The 22,395-nt window shown below is 36.9% G+C and overlaps 2 protein-coding genes across 2 annotated transcripts; both read right to left on the reverse strand.

Moving 5' to 3' along the window:
- Positions 1–13,517: 13,517 nt before the first annotated feature.
- Positions 13,518–14,456, reverse strand: LOC147509782 (uncharacterized). Its single transcript, XM_086597913.1, has one exon. The coding sequence runs from the start codon at positions 14,454–14,456 to the stop codon at positions 13,518–13,520; it is 939 nt and encodes a 312-aa protein (XP_086454039.1).
- Positions 14,457–15,038: 582 nt separating this feature from the next.
- LOC147509783 (uncharacterized) lies at positions 15,039–17,035 on the reverse strand. The gene is made up of 2 exons (XM_086597914.1): positions 16,138–17,035; positions 15,039–15,862 (listed from the first exon to the last, which is right to left on the reverse strand). Exons 1-2 carry the CDS (start codon positions 17,033–17,035, stop codon positions 15,039–15,041), a joined length of 1,722 nt encoding a protein of 573 aa, XP_086454040.1.
- Between the last annotated feature and the right edge of the window lie 5,360 nt (positions 17,036–22,395).

Here is a 22,395-nt window from a genome sequence, read left to right on the forward strand (position 1 = left end):
GGTGTGACACATAGTTATACATTATGCTTCTAGTTCAATGAAGACACGGTGAATTTGCACTCGTCTGTGTTTTCTGCCAATGTTAATTGTGTTCCTTGATCTTGTTGATTTTTAGCATTGACTATTCTATCTCTTGCGTCATTCTTTTGATACTTGATGATTTTGCACTGTTGTATGAAGGAGACAGAAGACTTTGAGATATTGTGCTTGGCGACATCATTGCTTGGCCAAATAATTACGTGATTTATCAATGATGAAGCTACATTATTATGGAGGTATGATTTGAATTGAAAAGAATATATCTTCCATTGGCGTGCCTTGTAAATCAAAGTACATGTATTATTTTGGTCTTTGGATAGTGTTTACTAGCTATTTAATACTTGTCTTGTAACAAGAGCTCAAATATTGTTGTACTGTTTCAGACTTCAATTGTAATTATTTATGGTATTGCAATGTATACATTTTGGAATGATATAAAGATGGTTTAATTTGCTACTTCAGTTTTCTTATGGTTTCCCAATTATAGTGCAGTTTAAATTTAAAATATTTAGGTAGCCAATCATATTGAAGCTGCAGGTCAATTTTATTTTCCAATTTTGAACCGTTGTAATGAGAAATTAAAACTCCCAGGACACACCTCCAGACGGTTTGCAACAGTTGTTTCAAACACTAAATGACGGCCTTTAAGTGTCCATAACATACATTAATCGACGGCTCCTACCTGTCCTTTTATTTTAAATCTTTTACAGCCACTAACAGTTGAGAACAAAATCAATGCCAATTTTTACGACAGCCTTGGAGACAGTCTGTAGCTGTCTAAATTGGGCAATCTTGACATATATAGGCCGTCTTAAATCAATTATTTTGACATAGTGAGAAGGACATATTTGAAGTATTATAAATGTAATAAAACGCACATTTGGGGATTGATCAGGGCTCGGATTTAAGTTTAGCATTAATGTAAAGACGAAACTGAAATGTAAATCACATAATCATCCAAGCATGCTTAGTAACACAAATATCTTCTTACACTTTGTAACGAGGAGGTTTAGAAATTACCGCCCAATGTGTGCGTACACGACCCTTGGGGTGAAGGCGATGTGGTGGGGTTGACGAAGTGTTTAGTGTTTTGCGTGTCAACCCACCATTCGAGCTTTTCTTAACACTTACAAGTTTAATCTAACTAAGACCTACAAGTTGGGTCGAAAAAGCCAATAAGATACAATTGGTTGTCTTCGTGGGCCTAAAACAAAGTTGCCTTCGTGGGCTTAAAACAAAGTTGCCTTCGTGGGCCTATGAAAGCGGTAAACATGAAAAGTAACTACGTTTAGCTAATTAACTATTCATTAATGATTAATTAAACAAAATATGTAAAAGGTTAGAAAGTGTTCATCAAAGATTGGAACTTCAACCCCCAAGTTGGGTGGAGATGCGTGAGCGTGATGTTACACTACTTGCCTCGCATATCTAACCGGTCCAAGTTGGTTGAATCCCCAACTCTTGGTAAGTAAACTTAAACCAAAAGACTAAACTTTCAAACTTAAACTATTTTGTATTTATCCTAATTAGTTTTTTTGTATTTTGACTTAACTATATGATATTATCTTAATCTAATCATGCATAAACAACAATTAATAGAAAATAAAACCTAAACATGCTACTAATATAAACTAATTTTAATATTTAACTTTATTGATAGATTACTAATTCATTTTAATTAATAAGATTTTAAAATTTTAAAATTGTTTTTTTAATTTAATTTATGGTTTTGAAAACTCAAAACTTTGCAAATCTATCAACTTTTTATCTACTAACAGTTGAATTAAAAAACTGGGGGGAATTTAAGGTGACTTACACTAACAGAATCTTCATTGGAAGAAAACAAGGTCTTGGTCTTGGAGGACAGTCTTGGGGGACGTATCGTAGCAAGTGCGTGGGTGATAGGTGCGGCGCGAGTTAATTTGCTTCGTTTGCGCTCGTTTTTCTCCAGTAGTCTCCGGTGAATCATCTCGGGCTCTGTTTGCTCAGAAGTTTACTGGAAGTACATGAAAAAGAATCATCAGGTACGAAATAAAGGGAAAAAACTTAAAAAAATTTGAAAATAAGATTGAGAAGAAGAAGAAGAGCTCAATGAGTGATTTTTCCCTCCATCTTCCTCTTTCATTTGGATCCATGACGGCGGAGCCATTTGGTGGTGGTAGAATAGTGGTGATTAGGGTTTTGTTGTTCATCTTAGATCCTTTGCTTGGAGGAATGGTTTGATGGTTGAAAAAATCTCTAAACATTCTAAACTTTCTAATGGTGGAAAACACTAGTTATCTTATGAGAAAGGATTAAAACATGAAAACTTGGATTAATGGACTCAAGAACATGTATGTAAATGATGTGGTTGCTTAATAACTAAATGAACAAGTTGTATTCATTGATTGAATACAACTTGCTTAAGTTGCTTTGAATGAAAGAAAACAAGATGATTTAGAAATAGATGATGGGTTCAATAACATAAAAACAAGATTCTAAAAACTTGAGATAGATTGATTGAAAGCAAGAACTTGAATGAAAGAAGAACTTAAAGTAGAGAAAACAAATAAGGACTTAGATTGAAATACTTGTAGCGTAAGAACCTTGAAGAACAACAATTGAAATAAAGCAAATAAAAGAAAATAAAAAGACTTTTAATTAAATGACTTAAATGTAAATTTAGGTTACACTACTCCTAACAAACCAAATGGTTATTTGGACCCTAAAACATTGGATAACTAATTCTCTACATCTTTATAATTTATATAGGACACCAATTACATATTTGCCCCTCCTTCTAGAAACAACCTTGAGGATAAGATTAAATTTTGTGGGCTTTTGACTTTAGCCCATATAATTGAATTCTTAATTTGGCTTTAAGTCCTTGAGTCCATAACTTTTAGCTTTGAGTCATTGAGTTTTCAGCTTTTAGTCCTGTGTCCTTGAGAGTTGACTTTGACTTTTCAGTACTTTTGCTCCTAAACTGGAATCTTCCCAAGCAGCGTCAATAGCAATCATTTTTGCGCTAAAATACACGTTTTAGGAATATACATCCTAAATGGCCTGTATCATACGAAAGGTAGCAATAGCTATAAGTTGTCTGTTCATTAAGCATAAGAAGAGCATAATTGAAGTATTGTAAAGATAATAAAACCCACATTTGGAGACTGATCAATAAGCTCCCAAAACTGTAATTTAAAGGAATGTTATCAGACCTGGCCCGAGCACTGACCCGGTGAAGGTACTGGGTTACTGGTCCATCCAGTGATTTAGTGCATAACAATTATAATATATATCTAGTTATTTTTTTTATTGAAAACTCACTGTAGTGTGGTGGGAACTAGGCTTCTTTGTTATTTTTGAGAACCCAGGTTTGAACCAACCCCCACATAACCCATTTGAGTATTGAAAAGAAATCCAATTGAGTGTGTTAATTATCAAATACTAATAAATTAAGATAAATACAAAATAAATCATATTCCCAACACAAATAGTGAAGTTTGGCATGTTGGTAAGTTGCTATGTGTGTTTATAAGTTGTTCTAGGTTCGAATTTCCAGTCCAGCAAAAAATTAATTTTTCTAACTATTAAAATGTGTGAATCTGACTGGGTTGGTCAAAACGGTCCGAGTCTATCCGGTTTAACTAAAAACTGGTCGGTTCTGTCCGAGTCTATCTGGTTTAGTTAAAAACTAGTCGGTTTGTAATGGGTTGATTGCATAGACGATCTAACCTATAACCCAACCCAGTTAGGGGACCGGGTCACCGATTTATTGGGTCAACTGTCGGGTCGGGCCGGGTCTGATAACACTGGTTTAAAGCATATCTAGTAAATTCGCGGATGGCAAAAATTCAATACAGAAATTATTCGTCAAAAATTCAAAATTTTGAATAATAATACATTTAAAAATTCGGCCAAAAGAACGAAAAAAACGCCAAACATACAATTCGTCTTTTATAGGCATATAATACGAAAAAAAATGGATATACTTTGTTGCATTACAAGTTTAAAATGTAATAATTTGTTAGAATTGCTCATTAACTATACATACATAACTCAAATTTTCATTTATATTTATTTGCTAACACTTTAGTTCTTCGATATTCTTTAGGTATGGAAGGTTCTAATTTAAGTGGATTTTCAAAACCTTCCATTTTGAAGTTGCATCATAACTTTTATAGTACATTTTTTTTCATTTAAAAAATACGGACCTTATTATTCGGCAATTATAAGCCTGGATCATAGAATTCGTATATTAATCCCTAGGTTTGAAACGTTCACCTTATTATTCATATTATACGTAAAAATGTATAAAACGGGTATTAAACACGAATTTACTAGCTATAGTTTAAAGTCCTTAATAGTATTTCATTTAGGCCAATTATGTTTATAATAATGAGAGTTTATTATGTTTACTTACTTTTATGTATTCCTGGTTTTGGAGTTAAATATGTGCATAAAGACAATACTTTTGTAAGAGAAATTAGTCAAATTGATTGCTAGAGAAGTTATATGTACATAAAGACATCACTTTTGCAAGAGAACTTAGTCAAATTGATTGCTAGAGAAGTTATATGGTTAAAGCCCAAGTTTCAAAGAGAAAAAACCTTTTAAAGCTTAGTCAAAGCTGGAAAGTCAAAGTCAAGTCGGGCAGAAAAAGAACAAAAAGTCAACAGAATTTTAACAGGCCGTACTTTGGACCCAGACCTCAGAATTGGGCCTATTTTATGTCAGAACGACTGACTCAAAAAACTCTTTCTAATGGTCCAGGAATCGACCCAATTAGAATAGTTAAAGTAGATAAAAAAGGTATTGTAGTAAATTCCAGTAGTGAGAACCCTTTTGGACTTGAGCATTTAGGTTTTTGGCTTGACTTAGTGGCCCAAAACACAGCTCCCAAGCCAATACACGAAATTGTAACCTAAACCTTTGCTTTTATAAGGACATTTAGGAAAAAGCAATAGGTATCTCTCCCCCAATAGTTTAATATAATTTAGGGTTCTTATTGTAGCCTCCAACTCTATTAAAAACCATTACTTTAATTTCTTCAATTCAATCAATTCCTCTTATTATTGTATTTGTTTCATTGTTTTAGTGTAGAAAACCCGATGACATAAGGCTAACCCTTTAAATAGAGGGGGTTTATGTAGCTTATGTGAGGATTATTGCTAGTTTAATCTTTATTGTTGTTTTAATAAGTGTTTCAAGTTCATTGTTATGAGTGTTAGAGATAAAAATCCTAATAATGAACTAGATATTAGAATCTCCACCAAAGAGATTTGTGGGGGTGCTAATCTCTCATGCTAGTGAAGCCATGATTAAAGATAACTTGGTGTTTACTAGGGATCAATAAAACTAAATAAATGATTAGGTTATATGGTTATTTGAATCACATGGGTGGATAAACCCTCTCTATTACTCTTTATTCATCGGTTAATCGTTATTTCACAGAGTTTAGTAATTTAAATATTATTTTTAGAACTTCTATTATTACTCTCATACAATTTAAAGTAGATTTCCATGTTTAATCATTATATGTCTTGAGAATTGAGAGTGGAACGACCTCGTAACTCAATTATATCGCATGATTGTGTTTATGAGAGTAAGAAATATGAATTGATAGCATGAATGATAGTTAGATTTATCTACTGTTTTTATGAATGATCAAATAGTGCCGCTGCCATCTTAGTTTCTCAAGCATGATGCAACCTTGAAAACTCTGTTACTTTTTCCCGTTTATGCATTTTCTTCATTTGTTTTTACTGGATTCGATAATGAGTTTTCTTTTATGTTATAGACTCCTGCATATGAGTTGGGATTCCACCTCCTGGCAACACTGTGACCTTCCGGCCATAAATTTGTGCAGCTCTGGATTTTTTAGAGGGCGCATTCCCTTAATTTGCCTATCACAGAGGGCGCACGCCCTCTCTCCTTAGACAGTTCACAGGGTGCAAGCCCCTTACTTAGCCTACTGATAAGAGTAAATTAGATGTTACTCCAACTCACACTTATATCAATTACCTTACTCTCTATTCATGTTGAAATATAGTTTGAGTAAAGAAATCATCCCATGCCTAAGAACCAAAGAACTTGTTCACAACTTTGCTAGACTACTCAAGAGAAACCTTAAATGAGAGAAAGCTTTTAGTTGGAAGTTTTACACTACACTTACTTTAATTTCATGCACAAATACAAATTTACAATTTAATTCTAAATTACGAGAAAAGATATATGAGAGAAATATGTAGAGGATTAACTCCACTCATGGAAGGATAACTACCATTTTTAATCAATTCATTACAAAACTATAATCATTCTTGGGTTCATAGACAAACCCAAGAATAAGACTAAGTTTGATACCTAGTGGATTTATCTTATCTCTAAGACAACCTACTAGAATGAGGACTTGTTATGGTATTCTATCTCTAGAATACCCTAACAAGTCCTAGCTTCTTATCAACATCAACTATTTTGGAGTTGATGTGACAACAAGCTTGTGAAAATTGAAGTAATGAAAGACTCCATTAATAGAGCTTCTCCTCACATGAGTATCATTAACCCTCCATAAGGGAGGGTTTTAGCTCATGATCATAGGACTTATGAACTAAATACAAGAAGTGAAGAAAAAAAGAAGAAGAATTAAAAGAAGAAGAAGATTTGATGGAAAATAATTGATTTTCTATGGAGAAAACTCCATTAGCGACTTACAAGCTAAGCTTAAAAACTAAAACTAAGACTAGCCATTAATACATGGAATGGAATGGAATATATAGAATGTCTTTGAGTGCAAAACATCATTGCACTCTCCATTCCCATTAAACTAATGCTCCACTGTCATGATTATATTCTCCACCATTTTAGTGCCCCACTTTCATGATAATATTCTCTACCATTTGAGTGCTCTACTTTCATGATTATATCCCCACTTGAATTTGTTCCCTTAATGATGGAGCAAACCAAAGTGATGGATGATAAGCACCCAAAACTGTAATATTAAACCCCGAGAGACATAGCATTTTGGCCAATTATGTGTTTAATAATCATGTAATAATTATATTTTCGTACTTTTACAGGTTTCCGCAGTTAACATGAATATAATGATAAAACATGCATCGAAGTACGGGAATACTGGAATATTTGAAGTCTTCCCACTCAGCCCCAGTGAAGCCCAACAAAGCCTGACTAGAGCCGAAGTTTCCAAAGGAACAAAACTAGTGCATAACCGGTCCACATATTAAGAAGAAGCAAACTTCCGAAGCTCACATCTTATAAATCTGGATGCCGACGTTGGCTAGTGAACTGCCAGAGTAACCAGGGCGACAAACTCTACGCAATGACAGAAAGTTGTAAAAATGCCAAAATTGGCGCTGCCACTGGACACACCACGTGGACCCACTCTACAGCCCAAAAGGCATGACGAGTTAGCATAGGCAGGTGGCAAGTGATGGTCACAATTTGGTTCCACCTTGCAATAGGAGAAGACACGTACCAATTCAAAGTAGGTGGTTTGAATTGAATTTGGCTGAAGACAAAACATTAATAAGGAAAAGACAAAAAGCAAATTAAACCAGGTAAAGCCAAAACTTTGTATTTCAAAGTTTTGAATGTCTCAATTAACAAAAAGACAAAACCAATTTAAAGGCTTCACGAGGGTCTCCAGCCTATATATATAGGGGGGGGGGTCTTCAATATTCCTCCTTCAACATTTTATGCTTTAGCTTCCGCTCAGTAGTTAGTTAGCTTTAATTCCAGTACTTTACATTCCGTCATTTTCTCTTCCAGCAATTTCAATACTGTAAGTTATTTCTTCTTAATTAAAGTCATTTCTTTCCAAGTTTAATTCCTGTCTTGCATTTACTTATTTATTGTATACATCAAGTTTAATTATTCCTCCAATGACCATGAGCTAATCTCCCCCCCTCAGGGGGAGGGTTATGCTGCTTGTGTGAGAATCTAGATTGACTCTTTAATATTATAGAATCACTGCTTAGGAATTAGGTGTAGATTAGACATCCGTGATAGGGTTATATACTAAAAGTATTACTTTTGTATTAACTCTAAATCTTTATATTTTGAATGAGAATCATATGGGCAAATGTTATGCATATTATATATGTTATTAGTTATATGCATGTGTCTAATACTTTATGTTGTAGATGATATGGTGTGAACACACAGAATATCATATCATTAGTACCTTATCAAAGTATAAGTAATCGTTCACAACCTAGACGGATTTGGACAAACCATTGGTACGGTTATAGTATAATCTGGTATTAGTATATCTTGACTATAGGATTACACTAGTACACTTTGTGTGTATTGAACATGACCAAGTGAGGTTGTTTCTCTTTATACTGACTATATAAGAGAACAAACACCTCTGTTATTATGGATGCTTGTCCTCTTAATCCGGATATAATAACGGGCACTTACGTGCATTGTACATTGCTTTAAATCATCAATGAGTGAGATTCATTTGTGAATCAACAAATTCCATGGATTGGGTAATGACATTGTATGTAAGGTATGCTGTTGATTATAAAAGGAATCTGTGACCCGTAGGAAGTCGGGTTGATGATGTCCCCTTGAGGAGCTAAAAAAGATTGTCATGTAAACCCTGCAGGTGGATTTATTCTGACATGACAATGAGATTGAGTGGTACTACTCAAGGACATAAGAAGTTGATTAATGTAGTTGTTAGTAACTTGACTTAATCAACGGACATTCGATATCTTAAACACGGGGAGATCCACAAGCATATAATATGGATCACATAAATGCTGACACGTAATTTGGGAATATGGCGGTAGTGCAACAATGGCCTTTAGTGGAATAAGCCATTTGTTGAAGGACTTGGGCCGTGTGTTATGGGCGAACATGGGAAGCCCAAGCCCGTTAGGAGTCCCAACCCTAATTTCTCCTCATGGTCCCTGTTGTAACCTATAAATAGAATCCTTCTCTACTAGCCAAAAATCACTATTCATTTAGATTAGAAAAAGAGGCAAGGAAAGATAGATCCAAAATTAGATCTAGCTTTGTGAGAAAGAAAGGGATTGGTAGATTGTTGCCCACACAATGTCCAATCTTTTCTAAAGGAATACAACAGAAGATTAAGGGGTTGATTGTTGATTCGGATTCATAGCTATTGGATTCTCAGAGTTATCACAGCCGAATCAAAGGTATGTTTTCTATCCAAAATCGTGAACCCCATTAATTATCTGCTGCTTGTGGGTTTTCACGGTTTGTAGAAATATTCATTATGAAAATAACGGTTCCTACAATCTGGTCCCAAAATGACTGAGACTATACAAATTTGGGGTGCTGATGTTCCAGAACAGTCTCGTGAGAGACCCAAAATGTCTTGCGCGTGACTCTCTGGTGTCAGACAGCTCTCAATTTGTCCAGCTGATGTAGAATCGAACCAGGAGCTGAAATGATATTCCAGAGATGAAATATTAGTTCAACTCCTTATGCTAGTGTGATGCGACTCAGAGATGTGGGCATTTCGCTAGGGATCAGTACTCGACGTCGTCTCGGGTTTGTCTATGAACTCGAGACGAATTAGAGTTATAGTGATGTGGTAATATAAACTGTTAAAAAATGATTCTTGCATGAGTATGATTAACCCTCTCCTTGTTTCTCTATCTTTGTTTATTTACATCGAAATCACCGTTAGTAATTTACATTATTTACATTATCGTTAATTTAATTAAACCAACTAAAAAACCTAAAATCCTACTCACCAAAAGTTGTAATTACAGTTGTGAACCTTGCCGAGCCCTAAGATTTGGACGATCCCTTACTCGACCTATCCTACCAAACCCACGTGAGTAAGGTAACTTGACTAAACGGACGACTATACGGACTTTGGACTTTGCACTTTGGTCTTCGGACTTCGGGCTGTAGTATAAAACCAAAAACATGGATTTAATATTTTATCAATGGACCCATGTGTTTTGACCAGTGGTGGGTCCATTTGGGCCCATGTTGACCTTTACAACTTCACGTCTTCATGTAGAGCTCACCACACTGATTGTTTTGACAGTTCTCGTGCCGAATTCGGAGTCCAGAATCAGGAGATATGATCTTCGGAAGTACCATGGCATTTCTGCACCGTTGTCTTGATTTGAACAAGAAATGGTCGGTGTTGAGTACATGAGCTTTAGTCTGGCCTTTTTGAGCTTTAAATGGGCTGAGAGAGAATACAGTAGGTAGATCACTACTATGTATTGTGTTTTCATGCTAAAGCGCAGATTTTGCTAGAATTTCTTTGTTTACGTCTAAAACCTGTAAAAACACGAAAATACAATTAATTTACATTTATTAAACACATAATCAATTAATATGTAATATCTCTACGGGGTTTATCATACAATTTTGGGTGCTTATCAACCACCCCCAAATAACACTTTGCTTGTCCTCAAGCAAAGAAGAGACACTAAAATAGATAAGTGGCCAAAATGTGTGGTCTAAGCTAATTCTCATTTCGCAGAGTGCGATTGCATTGACCATATGCAACAAGGCTTTAAACCACTAGAAATTCCCCAATAGAGAAGTTAGCCTCCTAAGAGTTTTCCAGGAAGATACTCACAAACTTCATTTCTACTACAATGACTCAGTAACAAGGACTTGTTCCCTTAGTTAATCTCAGATATATATATATATATATACATCTCATTAGTAGGGAACAACAACTAATTCCTATGAAACTTTAGTTAATAAATTCACAATAATTAAAACATCTACATATGATCATATATGCAGTGAATTTTTACAATGAGCTGTACAAGCAGGGCCATTTCTGGATCCTTTGGAGAGCATCCTTAAGTAGATTCTCACAGGTATGTGTCGAAACACAAATTTTCTGATAAATTTCACTCAAGGTTTGCTAACTCCAGTGTGTAGTGGGCACACATTTCCTCACAATCTCAATGACAGTTAGAAGAGCTGAGGTCGATAGATCACAACTACTACTTATTATCACACCACTCTACTCCTAGTTGAGTTAGATGTCTTTATTAGATATTATGGGGCTTAGGTGGTAGTGCAGAAGAAAATGGAATGGAAACTCAAAAATATGATAAGTATAAGAGAATAGGGTCTTCAAAATTTAAACACTAGAGAAATCCTTAGTCTTTCTGCTTCTAACTTATGTTTCCATACTCAACCCTTTTTGGCTTGTGACTCATTTTGATTTGACTTGGAGAGTTCTAACTTTCTTTTTCTTTTCTTTTTGGAAACTTATTTCTATTTTTCTTTTCTTTCCATTTCTGAAGTAGTAAGTAATTGATTTTTGTTTGGACAGGTCTTTCTCTTCACTTTTCTACTTTCATCCCATTTCTTATACTCATCAAATAGGTGAGTTTATTTTATTTTGGGGTTAATAGATGGGTAAGAAAATGTTGGTGAAAATGAAATGGCTAATTGAAAGGTTCAATGGAGCGACTAGCGGTAAAATATGTACAGGTATGTATTGATGGCTATATCGATCCAAAAAAAGCCTAAATTCTTTTCCAAGGATTCAGATAGTGATCAAGTAAGTAGACATGTGATTTCTCTACTCGAAATAACTACTCTTCTGTGTCATTACTCATAAATCACTTACGTCGAGGCTTTTAGGCTAGATTCTCACTGGATTTGGAATTAAGTAGTCTAACCGTGGGTCCTAGAAACTTTTTTTTTCCCCAAATATGCTAGGGTTAGGCAGACCCCCACCTGTATTAGATCAAGTTTTCCTTACATAGATTTTTCCACTTGCATCCTCAATTACAATGTTATGTAAAGCAAAATCTAAAGGAATAGCAAAGTGTACAATATTTAGCTCATGATTATGGACTAGTTCAGCAAGGTAATCAGCTACCCTATTCACATCCCTATAGACATGTGAAAAGGTTATGTACCCAAAATTAACCTTTTTCCTTTCAATTGTAGCCACCACATCTCTACAATACCAGGGAGGTTTCTTTATCTTGTTAATTGCATTAATAGCTCTCATGGAATCTGATTCCACTTCAACCTCCTTAAAGCCCTCGAGCACACATCCCTCCAAGCAAGCATCTATCGCCTTAAGTTCTTGGAATATCACTGATCTATGTCCTCCATGATAGGGTTATATACTAAAAGTATTACTTTTGTATTAACTCTAATTTTTTATATTTTGAATGAGAATCATATGGGCAAATGTTATGCATATTATATATGTTATTAGTTATATGCATGTGTCTAATACTTTATGTTGTAGATGATATGGTGTGTGGTGACATATAAAAGATCATATCATCAGTACCTTATAAAGTATAAGTAAACGTTCATAACCTAGATGGATTTGGACAAACCATTGGTATGGTTGTAGTATAATCTAGTATTAGTCTATCTTGACTACAGGATTACACTAGTACACTTTGTGTGTATTAAATAGGACCAAGTGAGGTTGTTTCTCTTTATACTGACTATATAAGAGAACAAACACCTCTGTTATTATGGATGCTTGTCCTCTTAATCCGGATATAATAACAGGCACTTACGTGCATTGTACATTACTTTAAATCATCAATGAGTGAGATTCATTTGTGAATCAACAAACTCGATGGATTGGGTAATAACATTGTATGTAAGGTATGCTGTTAATTATAGAAAGAATTTGTGACCCACAGGAAGTGGGCTGATGATGTCCCCTTGAGGAGGAGCTCATAAAGATTGTCATGTAAACCCTGCAGGTGGATTTAATCAGACATGACAATGAGGTTGAGTGGTACTACTCAAGGACATAAGAAGTTGAATAATGTAGTTATCAGTAACTTGACTTAATCAATGAGCATTCGATATCTTAAACACGGAGAGATCAACGAGCATATAATATGGAGCCCATAAACGTAACATGTAATTTGGGATTAGGGCGGTAGTGCAACAATGGCCTTTAGTGGAATAAGACATTTGTTGACGGACTTGGGCCGTGTGTTATGGGCGAACATGGGAAGCCCAAGCCCGTCAGGAGACCTAACCCTGATTTCTCCTCATGGTCCCTATTGTAGCCTATAAATAGAAACCCTCTTTCTCTGGCCGTTTTTTACACTAAGAGACACTAAGGTTTTGCTTAAGAAAAGTGAGATCTAAATTCGGTTCCAACTTTGTGAGTGAGAGAGGCCAAGAGAGAAAGATGAGGCTGGAAGATCGTTGCCCACACAACGTCCATTCTAAGGATAGAAATATAACAGAAGATCAAGAGGTTGCTGATTCCGTAGATCTTGGATTCTCAGAGATATCATAGCTGATTTGAAGGTATAATTCTAAACAAAATCGTGAGAACCTTTATTTCGCTGTGCATGGTTTTCACGGTTTGTAAACTGCGACCATAACGGTTCCTACACTCCACCCCCCATAAAGGCTGCAACAACTAAACTATCTTTGTCTCTCATCACCCCCCTATGGCTTTGCCCATTTTTGTTCAAGGCCCCATCAACATTCACTTTGATTCTATTGTCCCTAGGAGGGTCCTAGGAGCAATTAGATTCCACTTGCTGCTTAAACTGAGTGGTTATGTTAAGCTTGAAGGAAAGGTTTCTAATAATCTCGGTGTCTGTGACATTCGGTCTTAGTACTTGGAGATAGTTCCTTAAGTCACGAACCAACTTGTGAAACACTGCCTCCACTGGCTTAGTAGTTTGGTGAAACTTCCTGTCATTCCTCTCTTTCCATATGAAGTTGACCGAAGCACAAAAGAATACCTTATATATCTCACCCACTTCTGGTACTTTACACAATCTCAACAAAGAATCCCATTCCTTATTTGCATTACTATTATCTGTATAGATGCCCAACAATCCTTTTACCCTTGAGAAGAAATCTTTAGAGTATTGGCACTCAAAGAATAGGTGAGCAGAGAATTCCCTACTGGAGGAATAAAGACAGCATGCCGACTGTGTGAGAATTTTCTTGCGGACTAACCTGTCTTGTGTGGGCATACTGTTCGAAAATAGCTGCCAAGTGGTGAAGGAATGTCGTGGCATCACCCATCGTCCCCACACCATTTTACACCATCTTTTTTTCTCTCGCTCAGGAGACAAAGCTATGTAAGCACTGCTGGAGGTAAAATTTCCACTCTGATGAGGTGTCCAGAATATGAAGTCAGCGTTAAGGTGCTGATTTATCTCCACCGCCATTATGCTTCCCTTCAGTGCAGGAGATTGTATCCCTTGTACTTCATCATTCCAGCTTCCATCAGTCATGAGAACACTCACTTTAGAGTTTAGGGGAAAATTCCATGCAGCCAAAGCTTCGACGTCTTGGATCAACGGAGATCGAGAACACCATATGTCATGCCATAGTAGAGTGTTTTCCTCATTTGCTATCAAATACTTGATAAACTTCTTTTCCACCACTCTAGTGTTCAACACATTCCTCCAAGTCCACGAGCAGTTTTTTGGTATACTCATGGACCAGAAAAATTTGTCCTTAATATGCTGTTTCCAAGTCCAATCAACCTAAATGGTCTCCTCTCTTGTCACCAGTTTGAAAATTAAACCACAATATGCTCCTAGATTCCACCTTTGTAGATTCATAACTCCCAAGCCACCCTCATCCTTGGGGAGACAGACTGTACTCCAACATGCTTGGTGACGGCCTTTCCTCATAGTCGTACCAGTCCATAGGAATTATGCACATATCTTTTCCACTTGTTCAAGAACAGTTACTGGGAGAATAAAGGTTCTCGACCAATAAGTGTGGAAAGAAATAAGAACTGAGTTGATCAACTGCAATCTACCTGCATGAGAGAGTAACTTTGATTTCCAGTTTGTAATCTTCTTTGTGATCTTCTCGACAAGAGGTTGGCACTCCCTTATTCCCAATTTGGTTGAAATGAGTGGTAGGCCTAAGTATCTCACCGGAGGTTTCACAAGTTCCACCCCCAAGATATTCGCCAAAGCTAGAGCATCTTGATGATTTAACCCTTCGACTAATACAGATGTTTTGTTCTTGTTGATATTCAACCCCGTCACTTCTCTGAAAGTTTTTAATCACTCTTTAACAACATTGGCAGAGGCACAATCTCCCTTACAAAACAAGAGGACATCATCCGCAAATGCTAGATGTGATAGTCTCACTCTGTTACATTTTGAATGAAGAGAGATGGCTTTGTTGTTGATATTCTGCATTATAACCGAGCTGAGAATTTCCATCACTAGAACAAACAAATAGGGTGATAAAGGATCTCCTTGCCGTATACCTCTCTTGCCTGCAAAATAACCTTCTGGAGAACCATTGATCATGACGGAGAAAGAAGGGGTTGCAATGCACATCTCTATCCATTTAGCCATTGAAGGAGGAAAGTGAAAAACCTTGATCATAGCTAAGATAGCATCCCAGCTTACTGTATCATATGCTTTCCTGATATCCAATTTGATGGAGCATCTAGGCGTGCCATGCTTCCTATCATACCCCCGGAGAAGTTCATGTGAAAGCAAAATGTTGTCCTGTATAGATCTTCCAGGAATTAAAGCTGATTGATTAGCCTGTACAATGTCATTAATGACTAGCTTTATTCTTTTCACTACAACCTTAGAGAAGCATTTACATATGGTATTACACACGGCTATAGGTCTAAAGTCTTCAACCTTTGAGGGGTTGTTAACTTTGGGAATAAGACATATAAAGGTAGCATTGACACCTTTAGGAAATCTATAAAATTTAAATGCATTAAGGATAGAACATGTAAAATCGCCACCAACTGTTTCCCAACAACTCTTGAAAAAGAAAGGAGTGAAACCATATGGCCCAGGAGCTGCATTCTCTTTCATCCCAAAAAGAGCTTCTTTAATTTCTGCAGGAATAATATCAGAGTCTAGAAAAGATTCATGGCAGGTAAGATGATAGCTTTAATCTGAAGATTATTGAAGAACTCCATACCACATATTATATTTCCCTTGCCTCAGACCCCAGAATCTCAGTATAGTAGCCTACAAACGATTGTATAACCTCAGCCTGCCCAGTTACAGTATCCCCATATACATTATGTATGTAGCATATGCCATTCTTAATTTTTTTTTTCCTCTAATGATTTAAAGAAATACGCCGTGCATTTGTCTCCATCTCTAGCCCATAAATCATCTTGTTTACTCTTGATTTCAGCCGCTTCTATTCTTGCCAAGTCACTATATTTCTGAAGAGCTTCCTTTTCCTTTTGTCCCACCACCAAATCCCAATGTGTGGCTTGCAATTGCCTTTGCACATCATACAACACTTCCCTAGCTTGCTCAACTTTACCATAAATATCTGAGAACTGAGCTCTAGCCCAAGGTTTAACTCTGGCCTTCAAAAGTTTTAGTTTCTGCATGGGGACGTACATTAGATTTGAAAACAATTGTACCTCCCAAGCCTCTTGCAACATGCCTTGGAATTCCTCTTGTTCTACCCAATAATCCTTGAATCTAAAAGGTAAAGCTTTCCTGTCATAATCATGCCAAAAGAGGAGGATTGGTGAATGATCCGATACCCCATGAGGTAAGAACTCTGCCTTTGATAACGGATACCTATCAGTCCATAAACTGTTGACTAGGTAGCGATCAATTTTGGATTGTATTCTGCCCTTACCTTTTACCTTGTTATTCCAAGTGAAAAAGAACCCATTAAAACTCAGATCAAACAATCCTGACCTTTGTAGACATTCCACAAAGCCCTCGACTTCTCTAGGGTGCATAAGGCTTCCCCCCATCCTTTCCTCGGATGTAGTTATGTTATTGAAATCACTAACTACTGCCCGAGGAAGCATAACTGAGCTTTGAAGAACATTTATATCCCGCCAGAGAGCCTGTTGGAGACCTTTAGAGTTTCTAGCATACACCAATGTTAGCAAAAACACCTCATTGGAAGGCTTGAAAGTAACTTGACAATGGATAAACTGGTCGGAGTCCTGTATCTTCTCAATACTTATCAAGTAAGAATCCCAACAAATCCAAATTCTGCCTGCTGGATCTTTACCATAATTATTTGTATGTTCCCACAGCGGGCAACACATGTTTCTTATATAGTCATACTTGTCTTGCTTAACTTTGATCTCATGTAGGCAAAAAACACTAAGCTTTTTATTTACTCTTACTTTATTTATCTCCCGCGCTTTCTCAATGTCATTAGTACCTCTGACAGTCCAAAAACACATAGATGTAATCATCTATGATTTTTATTCTTGGAGCCTTTTGGCCTGCCCCTTCCCTTTTTACCACTGCTTTGATTCTTGGATGTTGCTTCATTTTGCTTTTTGTTGGATTGCTTACTTGTTGCATTACAGACTGTACCCGATCGTGTAACAACACCATTGGGCATCAATGGGGTAGCTAGCTCAGCTTCAGTATCGTCTTTCTCTAGCACTTTGTCATGAAAAAATTGAATTTCCTCTTGCACTTCCTCTAAGTCCGATGTTTCCTCCTCCTTAGTAACATCAGTTAGCACGTGGAACCTGCTAGCCTCCATGTTAAAAGCCATAGCCATTTCCTGTTCTAATATCGCATTCATGCTTATTTCATGGTCATGAAGGACTAGAGCTTGCTCCTAGACTAAAACTGAATTCTGCTGCTGCGCATTCCATACGACAATGTCACTACTTCCATTTTCTGCTGCCTCAATAGGCACGTCCACAATACGAGGAGAGATATTCGGTTCCATGGGCTCTGGAGCTCCTTGTAATACCTCTTCCACCTGGAAAAAAATGGAAGGAGTCTGCACTATTATAGAAGGACCTGATCCTTCTTCACTTGGTTGCTGCATGTTTGTAACTAAACCCGCTTACTTGCCTTGTTACAGACTTAATGCCGCCCGAGTTAGTTTGTAGAGTTTCAGTCTCCACTCGTGGCCTGTCTTCGTCTTTGGTTCTTAGACAATCTTACATTGTTTTCTTGCCCCTGAGCATCTTGTGTCATTGGTTCCTTTCCTTTGTCTCGAGCTTGTTGCTGTGCTGCAGATACTACCTGTTGGGGCATAGTAGTTAGTACATTATTGTTGGGTGCCTGCCTACACTTTGCCACTAGATGCCCAACAATTTTGCACTAGTTACAAAACTTGGGTAGCATTCTTATTTGAACTTTTTGCCAAAACTCGATACCTCGTCCTGGCACTTCAACATATATCTGATTCGGTATAGCTTTGGACAGATCGACATCCACAAATACGCTAGCATAGTAACCATTATTGCGTTCCAGCGAGTTCATATCAACACGAATAGGGATTCCAAAACCTCTGCCCATACTCATAAGAATGTCCATCCCACCTCCCAGTATTCAAACGGTAGTCCTAGAAACTTGATCCAAACAAAACCAGTGGTTTGGCATCCACCTAATAAACCTGATCAGTTGCCCTTGTAGATGCCAAGGTCCCCCAAAAAAGATTTTATTAAAGTTTCCTTTATGATCCAGTCGAAAAACTACATATCCTTTTCCTAAAGGTGACAACTTTAGTTTTCCTATCAGCCCCCAAACATTGCTGACTTCTGAGCTGATAGAGTCTAAATTCAGCACTTTAGAATCCAAGCGAGCAATAAGAGCGAACTTACATGTTTCTATTACTCTTTCTAATGAGCTTAGTGGAATCTTTATAGTTGGCTTATCATCTTTCTTGGACGGCAGAGGCAAAGTTGAGACATCCACAGTTTGCTTCATCCTGCCTTTAGCTATGTTGGCATAAGATTCTCTGGTTGTAGCAACTTCCACTCTATTCCTACTTTCACCTTGTCTTGATGATTCAACACCATTCCCACTTGGAAAGGTAGCTTGGTGTTTGTCTCTACCAAAACCAAAGGGTACCGTAGCCATAATAACCGAAACCGAGTGAAGTAGTAGCAGAGAGGAATATAAAGGATGCGAAGAAAATAGAAGGATTTGCTTACACTACCGAACTATCACTGTAGTCAGAGTAGGATTTTACCGCTAGTGTAACCAACAAGAAGATGGAGATACTAAGCATTAGTTACTTCCGAACCAAACACTGTTGTTACTCCGCCAAGATACTTGAAACTAAACAGAGAGATATTTCTTTCACCAAAAAACTTTCGCTGTAATCAGCGGAGGATTTTACCGAAAAAAGAAAGAATAGAAGTGCGTTTGGGATAAAAATTCTGGACAAGAAGGTGAGAATCCTATTCTAAGTAATAAAACGGAGCACTAGATTAGGAACTTAGCTTACGTAATCTCACACCCAGTCTCTCCTAAAAGCGACCCCATTAACACAAAAGCCCACTTCTCATAGATCTTGTATTTTTTTTTTTTTTTTTTTTTTATTTTTTTCAGTACTGCTAATTCCTAGTTTTTATTTTTTATTTACTTAATCTCACACCCAGTCCCAGAAACTTATTGCTAAGTACAGTTAATGCTACTTATTGCATAAATATTCATGAAAAGATGTAAAAGCTATTGCCTTCGTATTAACCTAAGTTTCAAAGAACAAATTCTTATCCTAGTACTAAAGTGAGATTTCTAGACAATTTTCATCATCGAAAAGTTAACAAGACTTTGTTACTAAATACGCTTACTTAGAAACAAAATAAAGATATATACAACCTAAAAATGCCAAATTTTTGCAAAAAGGTTCTAACTACCCCAAAACAGAAAGACACTTTGTCCCTAAATTGTAAGAGAGAGAGAAAGAAGATACCTTAGAAGCTTGAGCAAAAATTCAGTTAACACCCTGCAAAAAAAATGTTATTCGAACATAGTAGATAACATACAAAAAGAAACCGAAAATAGCACACTAATGCAAATAAAACAAACAACATACAAAGAAACAAACAAATACAACAAAAAGGGAAGAGCACGCAAAATACATGTATATACAACCTAAAATGGAAATTTAGGGCGCATCCAATCTTGGATCATCATGTGTGAAGTGCCACTATATAGCATCATGCCAGTTAATAATGGCCTGCCATAGTTTGCTCCACTTTGTATCCCCATATCGGTCCAAGTGTCACAACATTTTATTATCGTCCGGGTAGCAAGGACAGTTCTTCAGGTACCTTGAACAGCGTTCACGCCAGACCCAAAATCATAATGAACGAATTATTTTATTTGCAAGACACATGGAATCCATTGTAACCCAGTCAGTAAAACCTGCTGAAAAATTTGAGAAGAAAACCTTCATTAAGCGGTAGGAGGTGATGGGTAAAAGTAAATAATGGTGTCGAAAGTCCTGAGCTCGTTTCAAATTCTGAACTAGACAATGTGTGATGTTGAAAAATGTATGCCGTTGAGCAAGAGCATTGAAGACCGTGCAAGAAAACTTATTGGTAGTTGAAAAATGCTAATCGCCTATGATGTTCAGAAGGATAAATAACATTGCATTCCCTATGTTCATCATCATGTTCACAAGAGGAATATTTTTGTCAGGCTAGTGTCCAGGTGCAGCTTTGTTCTTCCTGCAAAGACCAACACCATAGGAGTAGCAAAAGTTAGGCTAAGAGAAGGAATTGTAAGTGTTTTGAGAGATGTAGGGCAGAGTGGCGTTCGGCTCGTGATAAGGGAGGTCCAAAGCCATAGTTATCAGAGATTTAGGAAAAACATGGTGTGTATCACCTAGTCGGACTGTGAAGCCATCAATGAAGAAACCTTGTGCACGGTTGAAAGCAGTTGTGTCTTCCATATGAGCATAAAAGTATGCAGCCAAACTTGGAAAATAAGTTTGCTCGGGTTTAAGAACGAGGAAAGACCAACCAATGTCGGCAATGAAGTCACGGAGATGAAGTCCATAAGAGGGAGAGGCTAGCATAGCTTGAAAAGATTGTTCAGGAATGATTTTATTTGGATTCGCCATCCTAAAAGAAAAGATGGTAAGTGTAAAGGAGGGAGTTTAAGAACAAATATGGAACATAAACTGAGATAAGAAAGATATGGAAGATGAAGGCTAAGAGGTGTAACTTATATAGCAATTAAGCTCGACTGACTAGTAATCATGTGATTAAAAGTCAAAAAGGTAGTTACGTTGGCCTAATCACCGAATAGTCCACTCCTTAAAACACGGGATTATGCTCTTTACTTAAGAGTAAACATGTATTATCATTAAGGCACATAGTGGCTAGAATAGGGAAAGCAAGAAAACTTGGAATCCAAGAATTGCATTAATGATGAAAGAAGATGGATGAAAATGATAGCTTACTCCCAAGCAGAATTATAAACAAAGGGAGTAAAATGAGCTGTAGGTATGAAATATTATTATAAAATTAATAAAATTCATTACAACCTGAAAAACACACCAATTGATCTAGCACTCAAAAACACTCCAAATAACACACAAAAGCAAAAGAGGTGGACCTAGAAAGAAAATCAATGAAACAACCCAGAAACAAAGTTTAGTGGTGAGCACCATGAGAAAAGGGAGGCCCGTGTTGAGGAGAAGGTGGAAGAAAACTTGTCACAAGATGGTGAAGTTCATCAACTTGCATGAGAACGTGATGCTGAAGATTGTTTTGGTTCTCAAAAATCTCAGTCTGATGTTCCAAGTTGAGGGTATGATTTCCTAAGAACTGGGTGTGAGCTTGCATGAACTTTGTTTGCTCCTTGTTGTTCGCCGTTTGACGTGCTTGTATTTCTAGCAATTTCCTGATGAGGGTGTTTTGACGGTTATGGAGGGCCCTCATCAGGAAATTGCTAGAAATACAAGGGCATCCTCAGCAAAGAAATTCCCAGAAGATAAAGTGTTGTTAGCTTGGTTATTGTCCTGGTTCATTGCAACAGATGGTGTCCAATAATTGTCCAAGCAATTAGAGTGAATTGTTATATTGCTAGCCATTTTAAGAGGGATCAGCCGATATTCAACGTGTAGATCCCACTTCAGCATGATTCGTGTGACTATGGTAGACAAAGGGGCTGACCTACTTTTGGCACGTGTAATCGAATGCCAGAGATACCGAATTATGCAAAAATCCTCCTGTTTAGCCTGTAACACCCAGAGTAGGTGGAGAAGAGATTTCGTTACTTCAGATGTTTTGGAATTGCTAATGACATTGTGTGTCAACCAATGGACCACAACTAGTTGATTTTTTTGTAAGGACCATTGATGAACAATATGAAGTTTGTCGTGGAATTCACCATACCGAATTATTGCAAGCATGAGTTGTCGCATAGTGTTAAAAGGGGTTTCTTGAAGATATACTTTAGGATCCGTCATGGGAATTTGAACGACCTCAGAAATGAGTTCTTGAGTCAATTCATGCTGCCTTCCATTCTTTAGAAAAAAGAATTTACTGTTCAGGAAGTTGCTATGTTCGTAGAACATCATAATTAACTCTCATGAAAACGTGGTTTCTGAATGATGCAAAAGAGGTAACCAACCTTAACGTATGATTTCAGTATCAAAAAAGGGATGAAATAGGCCATCATGGAAATTTTGTTCAAA

Source organism: Coptis chinensis, chromosome 3 (genome assembly GCF_015680905.1).
Source record: "Coptis chinensis isolate HL-2020 chromosome 3, ASM1568090v1, whole genome shotgun sequence".
NCBI classification, from domain to species: Eukaryota; Viridiplantae; Streptophyta; class Magnoliopsida; order Ranunculales; family Ranunculaceae; genus Coptis; species Coptis chinensis.